This window comes from Rana temporaria, chromosome 1, assembly GCF_905171775.1.
Source record: "Rana temporaria chromosome 1, aRanTem1.1, whole genome shotgun sequence".
NCBI classification, from domain to species: domain Eukaryota; kingdom Metazoa; phylum Chordata; class Amphibia; order Anura; family Ranidae; genus Rana; species Rana temporaria.
In genome coordinates this window covers 534,403,750-534,421,543 of record NC_053489.1, presented here as the reverse complement: position 1 = coordinate 534,421,543, position 17,794 = coordinate 534,403,750, and the positions used below count along the sequence as shown (strand labels likewise).

Below are 17,794 nucleotides of genomic sequence, written 5' to 3'. Positions count from 1 at the left end.
TATCAACTACTACTGTTAATACTACTGCTGCTTCTGCTGCTGCTGCCCAGTCAAGACACCTATGTCAGCAGTTATTTGACACTCTATATACTCCTATTCCTACTGCTGTTCATCATGGCACCTCCTGCCCATGTGATATGACTCTGTATCAACTACTACTGTTAATACTACTGCTGCTTCTGCTGCTGCTGCCCAGTCAAGACACCTATGTCAGCAGTTATTTGACACTCTATATACTCCTATTCCTACTGCTGTTCATCATGGCACCTCCTGCCCATGTGATATGACTCTGTATCAACTACTACTGTTAATACTACTGCTGCTTCTGCTGCTGCTGCCCAGTCAAGACACCTATGTCAGCAGTTATTTGACACTCTATATACTCCTATTCCTACTGCTGTTCATGATGGCACCTCCTGCCCAAGTGATATGACTCTGTATCAACTACTACTGCTAATACTACTACTGCTGCTGCTCAGTCAAGACACCTATGTCAGCAGTTATTTCACACCCTATATACTCTTATTACCACTGCTGTTCATCATGGCACCTCCTGCCCAAGTGATATGACTCTGTATCAACTACTACTGCTAATACTACTACTGCTGCTGCTCAGTCAAGACACCTATGTCAGCAGTTATTTCACACCCTATATACTCTTATTACCACTGCTGTTCATCATGGCACCTCCTGCCCATGTGATATGACTCTGTATCAACTACTACTGTTAATACTACTGCTGCTTCTGCTGCTGCTGCCCAGTCAAGACACCTATGTCAGCAGTTATTTGACACTCTATATACTCCTATTCCTACTGCTGTTCATCATGGCACCTCCTGCCCATGTGATATGACTCTGTATCAACTACTACTGTTAATACTACTGCTGCTTCTGCTGCTGCTGCCCAGTCAAGACACCTATGTCAGCAGTTATTTGACACTCTATATACTCCTATTCCTACTGCTGTTCATCATGGCACCTCCTGCCCATGTGATATGACTCTGTATCAACTACTACTGCTAATACTACTACTGCTGCTGCTCAGTCAAGACACCTATGTCAGCAGTTATTTCACACCCTATATACTCTTATTACCACTGCTGTTCATCATGGCACCTCCTGCCCAAGTGATATGACTCTGTATCAACTACTACTGCTAATACTACTACTGCTGCTGCTCAGTCAAGACACCTATGTCAGCAGTTATTTCACACCCTATATACTCTTATTACCACTGCTGTTCATCATGGCACCTCCTGCCCAAGTGATATGACTCTGTATCAACTACTACTGCTAATACTACTACTGCTGCTGCTCAGTCAAGACACCTATGTCAGCAGTTATTTCACACCCTATATACTCTTATTACCACTGCTGTTCATCATGGCACCTCCTGCCCATGTGATATGACTCTGTATCAACTACTACTGTTAATACTACTGCTGCTTCTGCTGCTGCTGCCCAGTCAAGACACCTATGTCAGCAGTTATTTGACACTCTATATACTCCTATTCCTACTGCTGTTCATCATGGCACCTCCTGCCCATGTGATATGACTCTGTATCAACTACTACTGTTAATACTACTGCTGCTTCTGCTGCTGCTGCCCAGTCAAGACACCTATGTCAGCAGTTATTTGACACTCTATATACTCCTATTCCTACTGCTGTTCATCATGGCACCTCCTGCCCATGTGATATGACTCTGTATCAACTACTACTGTTAATACTACTGCTGCTTCTGCTGCTGCTGCCCAGTCAAGACACCTATGTCAGCAGTTATTTGACACTCTATATACTCCTATTCCTACTGCTGTTCATGATGGCACCTCCTGCCCAAGTGATATGACTCTGTATCAACTACTACTGCTAATACTACTACTGCTGCTGCTCAGTCAAGACACCTATGTCAGCAGTTATTTCACACCCTATATACTCTTATTACCACTGCTGTTCATCATGGCACCTCCTGCCCAAGTGATATGACTCTGTATCAACTACTACTGCTAATACTACTACTGCTGCTGCTCAGTCAAGACACCTATGTCAGCAGTTATTTCACACCCTATATACTCTTATTACCACTGCTGTTCATCATGGCACCTCCTGCCCAAGTGATATGACTCTGTATCAACTACTACTGCTAATACTACTACTGCTGCTGCTCAGTCAAGACACCTATGTCAGCAGTTATTTCACACCCTATATACTCTTATTACCACTGCTGTTCATCATGGCACCTCCTGCCCAAGTGATATGACTCTGTATCAACTACTACTGCTAATACTACTACTGCTGCTTCTGCTGCTGCTGCTGCCCAGTCAAGACACCTATGTCAGCAGTTATTTCACACCCTATATCTGACTCTGTATCAACTACTACTGCTAATACTACTACTGCTGCTTCTGCTGCTCAGTCAATACACCTATGTCACATTTTTAAGTTTATCAACATAAATTTCATATCGATGCGTTCACAAGGGCCGTGTATTTCAAACGGTGTAGTCGTTGTATCGATCGCATGTACGGTTGAGGATTTATTAAGCTTTGTTTGGAGGCTTAAATCATGTATTTGATCTGTGAATTAAAAGCGTTTGTAATGTTATTTCTTTCCATAAATAACTTTCCTGACCTCAGTGCAATATTCCTCCTCACTGACCTGGGGGGGAGGGGAAACCTCTTGAGGGGGGAGGGGCGACCAGGAAGTCAGCATACTCTATACTTTGCAGATAGAGAAAGAAGCTGTGTGTCCTAAAGATAGTGTAGTGGTTATGGTGAATGTCTTTGGCAAGGGGCTCAGCAATTAAGCTATTCAGCATTCCCACTCGCATTTTCCTCAGGAAATGCATTGTCTAGTTACATTATATTTTAATACTACTGCTGCTGCCTCCATGCTGAGTAAAGCTTCATGACCTCTCTGGCACAGCGGATCCACCAACAGCCTCCGCTACAAGCTACCAGACCGGATCTAAACAGCAAGTGTAACTATAACAATGAACCTTATGTTAAACCCTGTTTTGCGGCATTTATACTGCAACCATTGGGCTGTCTGCAAGAGCTCATCTGCATTCTCTCTCTCTTTCTTGCTCTCTCTCTCTCTCGGTATATATATATATATATATATATATATATATATATATTGTTGCTTTTGTTATGTTCATTTTTCAACAGTTTATTTTGTGTTCGTCGTGTCTGTGTCCGTGTGCTTTAGTTTGTCCTAGGTTTGTGTTAAATAAATTAATAGTATAAAATGTTGTTGCTTATTATGAAGTTAGATGTGTTGATGTTGATTTGTTCGATGTGAAGTTAGATGTGTTGAAAAACCTAAAAATCTATCTCAAAAAGAAATGAAACATTTCCAAAAAATAATATTTTTTATTATAAAAAAAAAATCAAAGTGATTGGCTCATGCGCTTTTGCAATTTTTCCAATTCACGCATTTCTCTCATTTGTTGCTCCTCCAGTTGCTTGTTTTGATTGGCTAAATAGCACATTTTCCTCTGGTTAGCAATAATTAATTCTTGCCTTTTCGTTATTGCTGCTTGTCTCTGCATAATCTCTTTTACAGCTGTTATGATATAAGAAAAAACAATTTGATTACAAAGACCGTTAACAAATACATAAAATATTTTTTTTGCTTATTAATCAATCATTATCATGTCTATACATTTGTTGTGTGTCTAACACATACAGGGAGTGCAGAATTATTAGGCAAATGAGTAATTGGACCACATCATGCTCTTTATGCATGTTGTCTCACTCCAAGCTGTATAGGCTCGAAAGCCTACTACCAATTAGGCATATTAGGTAATGTACATCTCTGTAATGAGAAGGTGTGTGGTCTAATGACATCAACACCCTATATAAGGTGTGCATAATTATTAGTCAACTTCCTTTCCTTTGGCAAAATGGTCTAAAAGAAGGACTTGAGAGACTCTGAAAAGTCCAAAATAGAGAGATATCTAGCAGAGGGATGCAGCACTCTTAAAATTGCAAATCTTCTGAAGCGTGATCATCGAAAAATCAAGCGTTTCATTCAAAATAGTCAACAGGGTCAAAAGAAGTGTGTGGAAAAAAAAAGGCGCAAAATAACTGACCATGAACTGAGAAAAGTCAAGCGTGCAGCTGCCAAGATGCCACTTGCCACCAGATTGGCCATATTTCAGAGCTGCAACATCACTGGGGTGCCCAAAAGCACAAGGTGTGCAATACCCAGAGACATGGCCAAGGTAAGAAAGGCTGAAAGACGACGACCACTGAACAAGACACACAAGCTGCAACGTCAAGACTGTGCCAATAAATATCTCAAGAAAGATTTTTCTAAGGTTTTATGGACTGCTGAAATGAGAGTGAGTCTTGATGGGCCAGATGGAAGAGCCCGTGGCTGGATTGGTAAAGTGCAGGGAGCTCCAGTCCGACTCAGACGCCAGCAAGGTGGTGGTGGAGTACTGGTTTGGGGTGGTATCATCAAAGATGAGCTTGTGGGGCCTTTTCGGATTGAGGATGGAGTCAAGCTGAACTCCCAGTCCTACTGCCAGATTATGGAAGAGACCTTCTTCAAGCAGTGGTACAGGAAAAAGTCACCATCCTTCAAGAAAAACATGATTTTCATGCAGGACAATGCTCCATCACACGTGTCAAAGTACTCCACAGCGTGGCTGGCAAGAAAGGGTATTAAATAAAAAAAAGTAATGACATGGCCTCCTTGTTCACCTGATCTGAACCCCATTGAGAACCTGTGGTCCATCATCAAATGTGGGATTTACAAGGAGGGAAAACAGTACACCTCTCTGAACAGTGTCTGGGAGGCTGTGGTTGCTGCTGCACGCAATGTTGATGGTGAACAGATCAAAACACTGACAGAATCCATGGATGTCAGGCTTTCGAGTGTCCTTGCAAATAAAGGTGGCTATATTGGTCACTGATTTGTTTTTGTTTTGTTTTTAAATGTCAGAAATGTGTATTTGTGAATGTTGAGATGTTATATTGGTTTCACTGTTAAAAATAAATCATTGAAAAGGGTATCTATTTATTTTTTGGTTAAGTTGCCTAATAATTCTGCACAGTAATAGTAGTCACCTGCACACACAGATATCCCCCGAAAATAACTAACACTAAAAACAAACTAAAAACTACTTCCAAAAAAATTCAGCTTTGATATTAATGAGTTTTTGGGGTTCATTGAGAACATGGTTGTTGTTCAATAATAAAATGAATCCTCAAAAAATACAACTTGCCTAATAATTATGCACTACCTGTATACTTCTAGCATCAATACCATATTATGGTTCTACAATCTGACAGGTGCGCTTTATATGTTGTCCATTTTTATATCTACATTTTGTTGTTGAAATGTTATTAATCATTGTGCACATATTTACCTTCCTGAGCGAGGCTCACAGGAACGCTCTCTTCCTCCTGCTCTTCCGCTTGAGAAGTTGGGGTGGTGGGGGGGGGAATCTCCTCAGCTTGCTCCTCAACAGGAGCTGGGGTTGGGGAGTGGGAGGGCCCTGGCTGCTCCTCCTCATCCATGTCCTCCTCTGCCGCATCCTCCTCTGCCGCATCCTCCTCCTCCTCCTCATCGGCCTGGCGCCTTCTGCGCTTGGCGCGGACAACTGGCATTGGAGCTCCTATAATAACACAATGTTCATATATTATAAAAATGTTTTCTAATGACGTATGCAAATTCTGTGTACTGTGCTGTATTGTATATGAATACAAATTGATTTATATAGACAGTTAACCAATGGGACAATGTTATATTAAAGGGTCTTGTGGGCACTACAGGGGACTGAGCGTGAGCTGGGATGCAACCATGTTAAAATGAGCTGTTTTTGTCTCCTTTGTTTTGTTCAGACCATCTCATGTTAAAAAAAGGGCCTGATGGAGCACACGGGATTACTATAACAACCCCACTCCTAACACAGGAATTTAGTGGTAATCTATATATATAAAACTCAACGTGTGTGTGTGCATAAATGTATGTATGTATGTATGTATGTATGTATGTATGTTCCAGCATCACGTACAAACGGCTAAAGATATTTATATGAAACTTGGCACACAGGTTACTTATATGTCAGCCACAAACATAGGATAGGTGGTTTAAACCTTACCCACCCCCACTTGCCATGGTCGGGGTTTTTCTTTAAAGTCCCATGCAAAGCAATGGGAAAATTATGTTCCCACATAACTTCTGTGTTCCTGTCTGCTGCCCCATGTCTTTTTTCAACAGTACTATGAATACCTTGGCCGGTGGTGATATATGTTAGCACAACATGGCATCTTGGTTAACAACATCTGACCTTACATGAATTACATATGACCTTACATAACTGTCACCAAAGGAGCTGCGGTGGCTCCACGCGATTGCCACTGCACTGACAACTGATTCACCTCTGCAGCTAGGGGTTCGGATCCCGCTCTCGGCTACCTGTGAATTGAGTTTGGTGGTCTCAGCCCCGCCACTGGTGGGTGTGCTATGCGAGGTTGGGTTGGGAGGACCCCCTCACACCCGCCATTGCCAACCGGGGCATGGAGAAAGGTGGCAGATTGCCTCTGGGGGAGGCCTCCCAACTCCTGCAGGCCGGCTCCTCTCTCTTTCGAGTTCACGCACAAAATACACTTTTTTTAAAAAAAACATAACTGTCAACAATAACTTACCTGGATGATATTTAGCCCGAAGACGTCTGACATTACCCATTTGGCGCCTCTTGAGGTCAGACCACTTCTTAACAATGGCCTTGTGGTCATGTTGGCCGCCAAAGTCAGCGATTAGGGCGCTGACCACAGCCCTTTTCTGTGGCTGCCGCCGCAGGTCATCATATCCTGTTTCCAGGAACTTCTGCAAGATGAAGAACAAAGTATATTGTAATACTTCTGTTGACAGCCTTATGGATATATGACGTAAATGTATGCTATTCAACAATTGGAAGCATTCTCGCCTTATTAATCAATTTTACTTTTGCTGCATTTAGGGTGCCACAGTTTAGAGACCCGTGCATAAAGGCCTGAAAAATGGGGGCCTGCAGAACTTACAATACTAGAAGTGCCAGCATTCCCAGGCATGCTGGAAGTTGTAGTTCTGCAACATCTAAAGGGCAATATGTATTCGAACGTCCTTGGGCCTTGAGGACACTGAAGTCAGGACGTTCGCATACGTCCTATGTCCAAAAAATTTTTAAATTCATTATGCTAAATAACAAGGAAAAGTGCCTAAATACACATTTGCCAACCAGGGTGTCTGCAGCTGTCCAGGCATGCTGGGACTTGTAGTTTTGTAAAAGCAGGAGACACATTTTTTGTGAAATACTAATATATGATCATATATACTAACTTTTAAACTAGACTAAAATGCTGGGCTGGGCTGGGACTTGTAGTTTTGTAAAAGCAGGAGACACATTTTTGGTTAAATACTAATATCTGATCATATATACTAACTTTTAAACTAGACTTAAATGCAGTTGAAGATGATGAAATAACAGTGGTCAAAATACTTACACAAATCAGCAACTTTTCCTCAGACTTAGTGAAATTGCTTCCAACCATGTTGCTGTGTGATTGCGCTGCGATCATAAGTTGGAAACTGGCAAGGCTCCAGGAAATGGTCGCGTGTTGTTCGCGTGTTGATTGCGCTGCTTGGACCGAGATGGGTCCATATGGCTTCGGCTGTATGGACCACAGTAACTCTTTTCCCTGTCAGGAGCCTAGGAGCCTAACGCCCCGGGGGGTCAGAGACGGGACCTTTTCGGAGGACCACTGACGTATGCAACCGTCGCAGTTTTTTGTGATGTCACTCTTTAGGTGTGTGCAAATTTTTCCTTGCACCGGGTGGAGTTTTTGGGTTGTGTTTTGCACGCCACAGGCTTTTCAACAGAAAATAACCAGCTGGAGGCAGAATGGTTGCAAAACACTACGGGTTTGTTACCTAACTCTGGGTTTCAAGACCAGTCCACCTCCAGCTGTTGCAAAACTACTACTCCCATCAGCCACGGTCTGTCAGTGCATGCTAAGAATTTTACTTTTGCTGCATCTAGGGTGCCACAGTTTAGAGACCCGTGCATAAAGGCCTGAAAAATGTGGGCCTGCAGAACTTACAATACTAGAAGTGCCAGCATTCCCAGGCATGCTGGAAGTTGTAGTTCTGCAACATCTAAAGGGCAATATGTATTCGAACGTCCTTGGGCCTTGAGGACACTGAAGTCAGGACGTTCGCATACGTCCTATGTCCAAAAAAATTTTAAATTCATTATGCTAAATAACAAGGAAAAGTGCCTAAATACACATTTGCCAACCAGGGTGTCTGCAGCTGTCCAGGCATGCTGGGACTTGTAGTTTTGTAAAAGCAGGAGACACATTTTTGGTTAAATACTAATATCTGATCATATATACTAACTTTTAAACTAGACTTAAATGCAGTTGAAGATGATGAAATAACAGTGGTCAAAATACTTACACAAATCAGCAACTTTTCCTCAGACTTTGAGAAATTGCTTCCCACCATGTTGCTGTAATATTGGGAAACTGGCAAGGCTCCAGGAAATGGTCGCGTGTTGTTCGCGCAATTGCGCATGCGCGATCGAAAAATCGCAATCGCAATATGTATTTTGGTTAAAATATCATACATATTCGATTTCAGAGTGCTGCTACAGCAGTTTTCGAAATATCTGCAATAAATTTCGCATTCGCATGTTGCGATATTTAGATAAAATATCAGGAATATTCTGAGCCAATCAGAGCGCTCCTCCAGCATATCTCGAAATTGCGCAATAAATATCGCATTCGCATGTTGCGATATTTCGATAAAATATCAGGAATATTCTGAGCCAATCAGAGCGCTCCTCCAGCATATCTCGAAATTGCGCAATAAATATCGCAATCGCATGTTGCGATATTTCGATAAAATATCACGAATATTCTGAGCCAATCAGAGCGCTCCTCCAGCATATCTCGAAATTGCGCAATAAATATCGCATTCGCATGTTGCGATATTTCGATAAAATATCACGAATATTCTGAGCCAATCAGAGCGCTCCTCCAGCATATCTCGAAATTGCGCAATAAATATCGCATTCGCATGTTGCGATATTTCGATAAAATATCACGAATATTCTGAGCCAATCAGAGCGCTCCTCCAGCATATCTCGAAATTGCGCAATAAATATCGCATTCGCATGTTGCGATATTTCGATAAAATATCACGAATATTCTAAGCCAATCAGAGCGCTCCTACCGCAGTTATTAAAAAATCGCAATTATTTTCGCATTCGCAATAGCGAAAAATCGCATTCAATTAATTTCGATAAAATATCACGAATATTCGAATTTAGCGAATATATCTCGAATATTCGAATATATATTCGAGATATATCGCGAAATCGAATATGGCATATTCTGCTCAACACTAGTTGGTAGGTATGATTGGTTATTTTTGGGTGTGGTGGGTTGTTTTGTAGGTTGAAGTGTGCTGTTTTTGTTGTTGTTGGCTGCTGTTTTTGTTGTTGCTGGTTGTGGATGTAGGTTGTTATAGGTGGTTGTGGATGTTTACGTTTTTTTGTGGTTGTGGGTTGTTGTTTATATATTTGGTTGTTGTAGTAGATTGTTATTGTATTTGGTCATTGGTGGTTGTTTTTGCTGATGGATGTTGGTTGTAGTTGTTTAATGCGTTTGTTGTGGGTTGTGGCTGTTGGTTGGTGTTGATGCCAGTTGTGGTTGTTGCTAGTCGTGGATATTGGTTGTTGTAGTTGCTTGTGAATGGTTGTTTTTGTTATTGGTGGCTGTGTGTTGTTGATGTATTTGGTTGTTGTACTTAGTTATTGTTGTATTTGGTCATTGTTGGTGGTTGTTGTATTTGGTTGTTGCCAGTTGTGGTTGTTAGATTTGGCTGTGTTGTAGTTTGTTTATTTTAGCTAGTTGTTGGTGGTTATGGTTGTTTGTTGCTGGTTTTCGTTGCTGGGTGTGGTTGTTTGTTGTTCCTGCTGGTTGTTGTAGTAGATGGTTGTTGTAGTAGATGGTTGTGGTTAGTTTTTTGTTTTTGTTTGTGCTTGTGGTTGGTGTTGTAGTTGGTGGTTATTGTATTCTTGTCGCTGGTGGGTTCAAGTGTTGGCAGTGGATGTTGTTGCTGGTTGTGCTTGTTGGTGGTGGCTGCTGTAGGTTGTGGATGTTGGTGGTGCTGGTTGGTTGTTTTTTAGTTGGCTGTGGTTGTTGTTCATATCATATTGAACAACAACCATTGTGTATAAATTCACTCTTTTACTCGCATTTTGCGAGTATAATTTTTTCCAGGGCGAGTGAGGATCGTGAGTGAACCAGGCTGACAGACGGGAAACTGTCAGGCGGCAGGGCTGGACTGCCCTGGCGCCGCTTTGAGCGAGGCTGCAGTAGGACACCTTCATTGCAGGACAATACAGTGTCCCGCAATGAAAGTGACAGTCTGGGAACAGGGGTGGACCGAGACAGCCATAGTGCTGGCTCTGCCTCCACCTCTTCCACCTACTACTGATCACTGGTTGCTATAGCCGCTTGGCGTCTGGCAACCAGTGATGTCACTGCTCACGTTGAAAGCGGAGGAGGATTTCACTTCCTTCTCCTCCTCCGCGCTAGTGCTGCTGGGGAGTCACTGCTGGTTCTCTCACCTCCGCTCCAGTGACTGGCTTGCTGCTTGGCTGTGGGGTGTTTCTGTTCCCACAGCTGCGAGGCATCTCTCCCTCTCACTTCCTCCCCCCTCACACTAACACTCGGACTGAAGTCCCCCCCCCTCTCCTTGGCTCGGATGTCAGGAGGGAAGGAGGGGGAGGAGAATGGACACACAGCACTCAGGAGGATGGGACATGCTGATCTGAGGTCAGTACATACACAATCTTAATGCTTGGCACTTGCATGAGAAGGAGAAACAGAGACGGGGGCAAGTTGTCAAAAAATAATACTTATAGTGATTTGGGGGGATAAGAGCATGTTGTATGTGTTGGGGGGGGGGCACTAGGAGGGGAGAGAAATTGTTTTTTATTCAATCCCACCTTCCAGCAATTTCTCTCCCCTCCCAAAGCGTGCCCCCCCAACACATACAGCGTGCTCTTATTCCCCCAAATACACTGTCAGTATTCTTCTTTGACAACTTGCCCCCTTCCCATCTTCAAAGACAAACTGGCTGCTATTGAGGGGACAATTGTACCATCTGGAAACTTTGCTAGAGATTCAGGGCAATTGCTCCGGGTGTCATTCCCCCCCCCCCTTTTTTTCAGCAATGGGCTCCAAGACTCAGGACTGGTTCACAGCACAAATCACATAGGAACACGCTCTGCGTTCCTTTGTGATTCACATGCCTTCCAGCCCTTTCATTTGAATGGGCTGAAACCATGTCGGTCTGCACCAAGAGCTGTGCATGCGCTACCTGCCCCAAAAGTCGACAAAAAATGTCAGAAATCATCTTTTTGTGTGTGTGTGGGGGGGGGGGGGGGGCACAGTAATGTGCAAGTGATGGGGCACAGTAATGCTACATTGATTGGGGCACTGTAAAGCTGCAAGCGATGGGGCACTGTAAGGCTGCAAGTGATGGGGCACTGTAAGGCTGCAAGTGATTGTGATAGGGCACAGTAAGGCTGCATTGATGGGCACACTGAGGCTGCGTTCACAGGCAAAGTGAGGCTGCACAGATGGGTACTGATATGCTTTATGTTACTTTTGTTATTATTTATTTTTGGAACGTAATTCTGTTTAAAATATTTAACAGTTTAATTTCATGAGATAATTTACAAGGTCGTGTTTAGGGGCGGACTTAGGGGTGGGGCAGGGGAGGTGTTGGTTGGGGCAACTGGTGGCGAGTAACTCTTAAGGCCTGGCTAGTGGCTCAGGACTTGAAATTTTGAGCCCTGTTGTACTCATTTGGATGAAAAGACCTTGTCCATGTGTTGACAGCTGAGAAAGTCTCTCTGCAAATTGTCTACTTCTGAGATATGGACTGCAGAAATTGCAGGACAGGCGTTTCTGTTGACGAGAGAATCTGGTTTGTTTCCTTCAAGTCAGCTAAGCTTCTCTTGACCCCTTGATGGAACCTGAATTGGCTGCCCATTTAGAAGGGGGCTTCCAGCCTGAAAGCTCTGAGCTACAAGATGTTCATGGTAAATTTGGCCTCCTCCTTTGACCATGTTCCTTGAACTATCTTGTCCAGATTGGGTGAATTGGTTAGGTAATGTAGGAAGGACAGGCTCAGGGACCCCTTTTTTTTTTTAAGACCTGGGCTTCAGCAGCAATGCAATAGCTGTCCTTGTGGTTTCCAAGCAAAATTTGGGAATTTGATGGCATTTGTTCAGTGATTTTAGTCCAGGATAGGACAAGTGTGCCCTTTCCATAGAATCTGTCCTGTTGGTATAATGGCACAACTACTTCCTGAGACAAGAATTGGTTCAGGGCATTTTGCAAATCTGACGGTCCTTTGGCAGTTTGGATGATATGAGATAAAGCAGTGAGTGGGTGAAGTTTTGAACTTTATTTTGTCCCCCTTTGAAAGGAAAGTGACCAGGCTTGAGTCACAGGAGATATATGTGAATGGAAAATGGAAATTTGTGTCATTACTTTTTCTGGCACAGCCATACAAAAAAAAGTTACCCAGTTAAAGTATACTGCTTGAAAACAGATCCTGTGGATTGTTTATGGCCTTACGCCAGTTAGCTGCAGTTTGATGAACAGAAAGTTTAGCAGTAGCTGGTTGCAGAGCTGACCAAGTTTAAAAAGAGAGCCTTTAAGAGTTTTACAAAACTTCCTTTTTGCAGAATTTTTGAATGAAGGAACATCTTCAGTTGGTACAGTGAAAGGTTTGTGTAGGACTGAAAGCGCAGGATCTACTACCAACAGGGCAGCTATCAGAAATGTTTGGGTCGTTGTCTTATTCCACGGGGGGGAAGAAGGCATCAAAAGTTATAAAAAAATCGCTAGTACCGCACCTACTGAATGCTGCCAAAAGATTAATTCCAAGGGGCTGGCAAGAGGTGGAATGCCCACCAATCTGGGAATGGATTGATGCGGTTGAAGAAACTTATAAAATGGAGGAACTGCAAGAGGACATAGAGGGCAACAATATGTTACAAAATATGAAATGGGAAAATTGGAGAACCTTTAAGAAATCATGGAGTTACGCGGAAAAGTTAAGAGAAGATATTTAAGGCCACCTTAGAAAAATCTGAGAGAATTAGAGGTATAAGGAGATTGTTTTGGGTGAGATGGGGGGGGGGGGAGGGAAGGGTAAGGGGGGTGAAGTATTAAGGGAAAAACTTTTGTATACTTCTAGCAAAAGAAGTTAAATATGTATTCAAGGAAATAATATATATAAGGAAAAAAAAAAAAGGAGGGAAAACAAAAACAACTCACACAAGAAGCAGAGACACTAATGATGCAAAACCTAAATAGAGATGCAATGGGCTGGTACGCAGAACATGAGCATATAAATGCACACTCTATGAGGTAGAGTCTGAAGTGGAAAAAAAAAGAAAAAAAAAAAAAAAAAAAAAGAAATGTTTGGGTCCTTTACACAACTTTAGGCCTGACCACCAACAATGCCCAGGGCTTCCAAGCTAGTTTAAAATAAAATAAAAAGCTGACAAGTTGCTGACACAGGGGCACAGTACAGGCAGCTCACACGAGGGGTGCACATGCATGTAGTAGCCAGAGGTGGCAGTAAAGAGCTTGATATCCAAGCTCAATGACATAGAATGCAGCAGAAGCTGCAAGATCCTTTCTAGGGCACAACATTGTTCCCCTTATTTTGGCCTGGGCGGGCCTCTCAGGCCCCTTACAGTTGTATCAGCTGTACCCCCCTGGTGGCTGCCCTGAATACCAGAACAGACCATTTTTTTGTGAACCGTTTCCCCTGGATAGGACATGGAAATTAATTTTGGAGGGTTGAAAATCTTTTCAAGTGACCCAATCATACATTGCCCATCCTTTTTGTTTGACTGGAGGATGTCTTTTTAGATTCAGTAGGTCCAGTTGTACTAAAAGGGGCATAGCTAGATGAGGGAGAATCAAGTGCAACAATGCCAAGGGCTTTGCCCACAGCAGAGGTGAGCATATTGCACAACGCTGCAGCATCAGGTGTATAGGTGTCTGGGGGTTAGAAATCTTTCAAAACCTACTCTAAATGCCTCAGGTCTGCTTCATATGGCCACATCTTGGGACTTGACTTGGGTCGAGATGGTGAAGTTTAAAGAGCCTGGTGTTTTGGAGCATTGGACAGTGATGGCTGTATTAAAGTGGTCTGAAGAATTGTGACATAGTTGAATAAAAACCTGCCTTAATCAGGGATGCCTTATAACATACCTCAGATGGAGCTAAAATCAGATGCAGAGAACAGTGTTAAAATCAGGTTGGGAATGTTTATGTAATTTTGCTGCGAGTAGGAAGCGGAATATACGGTGCATAAAAAAAAAAAAAGGCGTACTCCACAACCTGGCAGAAGACCATAGTAAAGTCCTTGTGACAAAAAGGCAGAAGGAAGCACCTGAGTACCTTATGAGGGCTCTAGGCAGAAATGGCAGTAAGGTGTGGGACATATGGTACAATTTACCACCTAGTCGTCCAATAAAAACAAGGTTTTAAGTGGTTGAGTTTTAACACCAAGTTTGAAAAGGTTACTCTGTAAAGTGAATACATTCAACAGTCCCAAGTGTGTACAGTGATAATTAGTTTTACCTGTCCAGCTCACTGATCTTTATATGGGGTGTAGGCTTTACCAGTAATGGTGGGCATGCCCCTGGGGGGTTGGGGGATCAGGGCTCCACGGCTCTGGATAGCTCCCTTCAGCTGTCTACTGTACATGTATTGCACAAGGTGAGTGTTGTATTATGTTGAAGATTCCAAAGATAAAATAAGGTAGTTAAGCTAAGAGTGATGTATTCTGTAAGGGGGTAGAGTTCCATGACCTTAGACCACCTGGAAGAGTCGGAGTTGCGGTTGTGTCCTCAAAAGCTTGCCACTGTCCAATAAGTAGAAATTACCAGCCTATAAAGCCAGGGTCTATGATTATCTCAGTTGAACAGCCAAGTAATCTTAAAGTGAGCAGGGCACAGTTATCTGCAGTGTTTTTTTTTATCCCTCTCCAAAGCACCCATAGCTGTCTCCTGCTCTGTTCTTCTGTTATCAGCCTGACTCCTGACAAGTACTCCATCACACATGATAAAAACCACGAGTTGTGTTGGGGAGGATGCTATAAATAGGATTAGCAGAGCCCTGAACGATTCAAGGGACAGAGCTGAAAGTCTCTACCTATGAAAGTGGGTGTGTGCCCTTTCTCCAATCAGCTATCTTGGCTGTATGCCCAGGCTTCACTGCAGTGCTAACCAGGAAGAGAAACTCTCTTAACACAATATGTATGTACTTTCTAAAGGAGAAAATAAAGATGATGACAGCAGAAATATATTTAAAAAAAAAAAAAAAAAAAAATCACCCTACATAAGTTTTACTTTTAGATCTGTAGCGGTTCACTTTACTGGGTATATGTATAGGTTTACATCCACTTTAAGGGTGTGGACTGCCCTTTTGGCAAGAACACTGTAAAATACTACCTACATTAGATTGTGCATCTAATCACATGCATAATTAGAAAAACTTATAAATAGGTAATTATGTAGTTTAGAAAACTCTAGCGCAAAATGTCACACCAATCTATTCAAGTACAATATGATACAACTGGGACCATCTTTCAGTCAAGTAAAATCTGACTGGCTTCTGTAGGGCACTAGCTTACAAAATAGCCGCTTTGTTTTTCATGTTTATAGATGTATTATGCTTTGACAGTTCTATGTGCGATAACGTGATACTTTCTTCTGTAGGATAAAAATGTTGCTGGCAACACAGGAAATGGCGAATAGAGTAATGGTTTGTAAGCAGACTCCTGGTGAAGCCAACTTGGACACATCTTTGTGTGTATTCACATGCTACTGCTTACAGAAGAATAACCAGAAAAAAAGAGAATGAAGACCAAGGTTTTTGCGGCTGGAGATGGGCGTTATTAAACCATCTTCTTAATTCTTGTAAATGTGTCATTTCTAAATCTCATATTTTGCAAGAGTCTTTGTGGGGGTTCCAACTAGGGACATTTTTACATGGTTACATTGGTCCAGTTTACACCAATGTAATTATGTATGTGCCATTCCTTTGGGATCCCTGTGGATGCTGAAAATCACCAATGCAGGATACTGTGGTAGTGGTGTCTACTACAGCAATTTCCAGATTCCATGGGGGATCCCACAGATGTGACACATACATACCTACAATGGTCCAAGCTAGTAAAAATTGCCATACCTTGCAATTAGCTTTAACTAGTGGCCAGCTAGTGCAAATTTTTACCCCCCCTTCCTCCACATATTGTGCATCTTAGAAACTTCCGATAAAAGGTATTTCTAGAGATACACGTGTAAAGGAATATGAGCAAACATTACTTATCACCTTCAGGAAAACATTAATCGTCTTGCGGTCTGTAGCTGCTAACCTGACACAAGCATGGAAAGCAGGAGAGTGAGCAGCATGATAGGCAGGCAAGAACCATTAAAACAAAACCAAAAAAAAATTCCAGCCCTATGGTTTTGAAATGTCCGTTTTCCTTTTTAAAGCTCATATGGTACACAGAGAGAATGAGGTACAGAAAGCAGCAGGAATGAAATAACATTAGCCTCTTTAACAAATAGTACCAAATCACAAAACACTGCACTCAATGGCAATTATGTGCAATAAGCATTTGTCAAAGTGTTCTTCACAAGGCATTATAGCAACAAAGTCCAGAGTATATCCGTGCTGTAAAAACACAGCTCCATTTACCTCCACTATTCCGGGCAACCTTTACACCTTCTTCTTACCAGACCTGAGCTGAAAAGTTTACTATTGCAGATAACCATAGCACAGGGTTACAAGATAAGTTTTCCTTTATTGCATTGGCTAATGAACACACACACACACACACACACACACGATAATAACACAGATAACACATGTATTAAAAGGTTTATTGCACCAAATTCCACATAAAATATATTTAAAATTATACAACAGTATACATAACGAATATATTCCCCAAATTCAACTGACAACTGTTCAATGAATACTATACAGTGCAGATAATATCTACCTAGGAGACAGTGCGACACACACACACAATCACATTAACAACATCTCCTGCTATGTGGACAGCATATTCATACATACACAATAAGACTGTCTGCATCAACACACAATGCGTCAAAGAAAAAAAATCTGACCAGCTGGGGTTAGGGTCACACTTCACTCTGTACCAAAAATATACTTCTAAATTAAGCAGCAATATAAAATGAAAGTTCCAGAATCAAGTGTTGTTATCTGGCCTCAACACGGTGACAGCAGCTCATTTTAACAATATGCCAACATTAAGTAAATGTTAGACTCTTTGCAAATACAATAAGCTTAATATCTGTACATTTCCTCCATAAACACTCTGAAATTAATTAAAATCCAAACTTGCTGAAGCAGAATCTACTTTAATACTGCTAAAAAAAAATTATAATTAATTCTTTAAAAAAAAAAAAAAAACAACAACATTACTGGATTATTTTTAAACATAAAAAAATAACTAGCATCCATGTCTTGTGTAGTGCATTTCTACCCAACTTACACAACATAGTAAAGCGAATTGTGACACATTTCAACGCAGTCTGGTCTATCACTCCACTAATAATTTATACAATGCATTAATGAGGTGCTTTCCCCCCCATTTTAATGAAAATTAAGACTTACAAAAGAGTCACAGTCCTAACAATTGAGGTAGTAACGTGAAGA

At 41.9% G+C, this 17,794-nt stretch overlaps 1 protein-coding gene across 2 annotated transcripts in view; it reads left to right on the top strand.

The window, feature by feature from the left end:
• Window positions 1–16,322, top strand: part of C1H4orf45 (chromosome 1 C4orf45 homolog) — an 84,273-nt gene extending 67,951 nt beyond the window's left edge. For both annotated transcript variants that reach the window (XM_040332411.1, XM_040332418.1), the window contains exon 7: window positions 15,820–16,322. In XM_040332411.1, the coding sequence (XP_040188345.1) occupies window positions 15,820–15,858 (39 nt within the window). In that variant the 3' untranslated portion in view covers window positions 15,859–16,322. The remainder of the gene's footprint in view (window positions 1–15,819) is intronic.
• The last annotated feature ends 1,472 nt before the right edge of the window (window positions 16,323–17,794 follow it).